General features: G+C 38.4%; 1 protein-coding gene across 1 annotated transcript; it reads right to left on the reverse strand.

The window, feature by feature from the left end:
* Positions 1-395: 395 nt before the first annotated feature.
* Positions 396-2,865, reverse strand: JAZ1 (jasmonate-zim-domain protein 1). The gene is made up of 5 exons (XM_011041653.1): positions 2,458-2,865; positions 1,642-1,822; positions 1,104-1,414; positions 944-1,001; positions 396-777 (listed from the first exon to the last, which is right to left on the reverse strand). Exons 1-5 carry the CDS (start codon positions 2,621-2,623, stop codon positions 672-674), a joined length of 822 nt encoding a protein of 273 aa, XP_011039955.1. The 5' UTR covers positions 2,624-2,865; the 3' UTR covers positions 396-671.
* Positions 2,866-3,773: the final 908 nt, after the last annotated feature.

Genomic DNA, 3,773 nt, shown 5'->3' on the forward strand with positions numbered 1-3,773 from the left:
TCCTCTCAAAACTCGTCTTGGTCCTTCGATATTCGATCTTACTGGAGGCCATTCCGCGTTCAAGTTTCAAATACGCGTGATTTGATTTTAAAGTGGAAGATGAGGAGAAAATAAATATCAAACATGACGGTCATTGCAGGAGCATGACCAGGCAAGAGAACTCTTGGTGTTCGAGCCTTTAGACAGAAAAAAAAAAAAAAGTAAAAAAATAATAAAGAAAAGAAATTTGTCAACCCCACCTTTCACATTTCTTACAAGGAGAAGAGATTACTGTATTCAAAACCTAGCGTGTGCTCGAGGTAGCTCTATTCATCATTACATGCCAAAACAACCATATCCAAGGTATTTTGTTTTTTACCATTTCCAAATATTCCACCGAAAGGAACACGAAATTTGATAATAATTGCAGATGAGAGTTCCATTAAAAAAAAGAAATCATCCATCAATAAAGCTTAATTACATGAACTAATAGTGAGATTGATAGAGTTAAATGATCTACAGATAGAATCATTAAAGCCTAAGCTTAAAGCAATCACGTAGGAGAGCTCAAAAAAAGGGGGTGAAAAATAGCAGGATCCAACCCCACCGAAAAAACCAAATACGGTAGCAGCCTAGCAAGGCCTAAATTGTAAATACGCCTAGAATGAAAACAATTATGAATTATCAATGGACTAGTGTGTAGATGGAGCAGCCAAGCCGAGCCACGAGAACTCGCCTTCAACTGGCTTAGACGGAGTTGCTGCAGGATTTATTTGGTATGGAGCCTTTGCGATGATCCTGAGCGAAGGACACAAGTAAACAGCACGATCAATCAAATGAAACATATAATCAACAAAGCCGTACATTTTATTTTCTATTTACATTAATCAACATGATTTGAATCTTGTGCATAATCCGCAGCAAATGGCAAATGATTTTCATGTTCTTTGGCACGGTCTCCTACCTGTCTTTTCTCTTCTCCAAAAACCGGTGGAGGGAAGCTCTCCTTGCAATTGGAAGATCTGAAGTTAAAAGAGAAAACCCTCTATTAGAAACATGGTGTCAAAAAATCTAGTCACTCCCCCTAATCATGGGAAATAAGGAAATCATGGGAAAGAATTTACCATTAGCTATAGGTTGAGGGGCTGGTTGCATGCAATCTTGAATCAGGTTATTGCCAAAGTTAGGAAGGGCATTTGAGCTAGACGGAATTGAAACGTTGGACTCAATTGGAGTTTTTGATATATTAGGAGCGAGGGCAGGGTGACTGTTGGCTGGAATAGAAGGAAAGGCATTCTGGATCTGGGAGCTTCCCTTGCTGGCTAAGAGCATCACTTCCTTAGCCTTGTCAGCCGGGAAATCGTTGAAGACAATAACTCTTCCGGCATAGAATATAGTCATTTGCGCAGTTTGGGGTTCTGCGGTGGCAGACTTGCTGAACAAGGTTCAAAATATTAATCAGTAAAAGCAGAATTCCAAGTACAGAAAACGAGTTACCACATAGATGTGGAACTTCAAGTGCAGTAAATTCACCGACACATCCTCAATAAATTGATTTAGATCACACTTGTGTGTCCACTTTTCCACATCTCACATGTTAAGAAAACGGATTCACATGCCAATCAAGTCCATGGATAAAAGCGGTAGTAAATCCACACCCACCTTGAGTCAAGTTTCTTTGGGACATCTTCCTTGGGAGCAAATCCAGCTTGTTGAGGGAACAAATCCATTGAAGTGAAATTCCGAGGAGCCCCCATGTTTTGGCAGGAAATGTGACCTGGTTTCTCGCTCACTGGAAACAGATTCATGGTAGACGGGGAGCGACGCAGCATCTCAGACGGACCTGCAACACCACGATACAACAAACTAAACATCAGATCTCTTTCTCCTGTTTCTCTAACTTTTATAGCTACTAATGTTGACTCTAAAGACAGACATGTAAAAGCAAGCAGTGGCTTGTTCATAATGAGGCAGAAGAGAAATCTGGACCGAGTTTCTTTCTAACCGAAACAGAAATAATCTCAACAGAATTTTGAACATTTAAACAGACTTATAATTAAATTAGACACATGCATAAAAAAAAAAAAAAAAAACTGAATATGTGTATTCCGAGGAGCGGCGGAAAAAAAGGGCACGTTCTCTGACCCATAATTAACAGGAACATGTCAAATTAAATCAGAAATATTCTTGGATCTAAAGTAAAGATAAATACTTCAAGATAAATCAACACTACAGTTTCCTAAAGTGTTCAAAGTGATTTGCAGATCTAAAAGCCTTAATTACTGCCAACAAATTATCCCCTTCAGCTCTAAAATGAATCGATAGGGCATTCATCAATGCAAACAACAATTTATAAAGAGAAAAGAGAGAGGGAGGATGGAATAAAGGGTAACCGTAATCAATTTTTTTTTAACAAAAATAAATCTTCCTGAACTCCTAAAAGAAATGGTTAAAACAGAGAAAGGAGAGGATTCATACCGTTTTTATTCGGGGTTGATTCGCTGTTGGATGCCATGCCAAGATTAAGATCTCCGAAACTACCTCCCTCCTTCAGGTATTGACTCAACAGACTACAAGTTTGCGAGAAGCTAGGCTTCTCGCACATCTTTCCCATCTTCTCAACGAATTCCGTCGAGCCAGACATCTTCTGTAGTTTTCCGAATCTCAAGAAGCAAACGACAGAACTACAATGACTCCGATGTGCGTATGTGTGGAAGAATGAATCAGCTCTTTGCAATCTGTATGTGTAGCAGCACAGGGAACGTAGAGGGGAGAGAGAGGGTTCTCTTTATGGAGGTCTACTGGAAATTAAAAGAAGCACGAGGATTATATGGGCATTTTAAGCCTGTTTCCTTGCAGTTTCGCAGACAGCATTAAAGTAGAGTAATAAATTTGAACTACCATTATTAGTCGTCTTTTTGTTTTATTTATTGGTGTATTTCAAACACGTTTTCTTTGCATTTCTAAACGGCGATGTTTGCGTTCCCTCCGACTCCCTCCCTTCTCTTTTTCTTCATTATCTTTATCTGCCTTCCCATTATCATATTGCTCACGTTTTTGTTTTTATTTACGGAATTGCCTCCGCGTCTTATGGTTGCTAGCTAATTGTTAATTGATATGAGCTGTTCTGAAAAGGGCTCTTTATACGTAATTATATTAAAATAATTTTTTTATTTTTAACATCAACTTATTAAATAATTAAAAATCATTAAAAGTATATAAAATTAATATTTTTTAAGATAAATATTTCTATAATTAAAGTATACAGAGATTAAATATTTTATTGACTGATTGCATTTGATGCACGTGAATACTTTAATTGTATACCTCTCCTGGCCCCTGAAGGCATCTCAAATTAATTAATTAATTAAGACTCGTTTTATTTAACGCCACAATCTTAATAGACGGCGCTTAAAATAACGGCGTTAAGTGCGGTGCCGACTTGCTGGTAAACAATACGACCAAGAGTGGGGCACCACCCCATACCAGTGGTTCTCCTTCTTTTTTCTTTTTTTTTTCCAAAAAAACAAAACAAAGCGGCCATTGAACGTTTCCTCCACCAACTAATAAGAGACACGTGGGGGAAACGATAGGTGAAGGTAATTGCCCGTGGGAAATCCTAGACTTGTGATGGATTAAAAAAAGAGGATGGGACATCACCACGTCCCTCTTTCACAAGGTTTTCATGTGTTCCCATTTATCTCATGCTGTCCTGTCGTCTCATCTCTCCTCCCCCAAGCAACACAAACATTTCATGTGCTGCCGCCTCCTTTGTTTTTCTGTTTTTAAAATAA

The sequence above is a fragment of the Populus euphratica genome, unplaced genomic scaffold (assembly GCF_000495115.2).
Source record: "Populus euphratica unplaced genomic scaffold, PopEup_1.0 scaffold53.1, whole genome shotgun sequence".
In the NCBI taxonomy this organism is placed as follows: domain Eukaryota; kingdom Viridiplantae; phylum Streptophyta; class Magnoliopsida; order Malpighiales; family Salicaceae; genus Populus; species Populus euphratica.

Excerpts from the sequence above, each read along its gene's own strand:
- JAZ1 (XM_011041653.1), bottom strand. The coding sequence starts at position 2,623 with ATGTCTGGCTCGACGGAATTCGTTGAGAAGATGGGAAAGATGTGCGAG. Across the intron at positions 1,823-2,457 it reads ATCAACCCCGAATAAAAACG|GTCCGTCTGAGATGCTGCGT; the intron begins GTATGAATCCTC and ends GTGGTGTTGCAG. Across the intron at positions 1,415-1,641 it reads CCAAAGAAACTTGACTCAAG|CAAGTCTGCCACCGCAGAAC; the intron begins GTGGGTGTGGAT and ends AACCTTGTTCAG.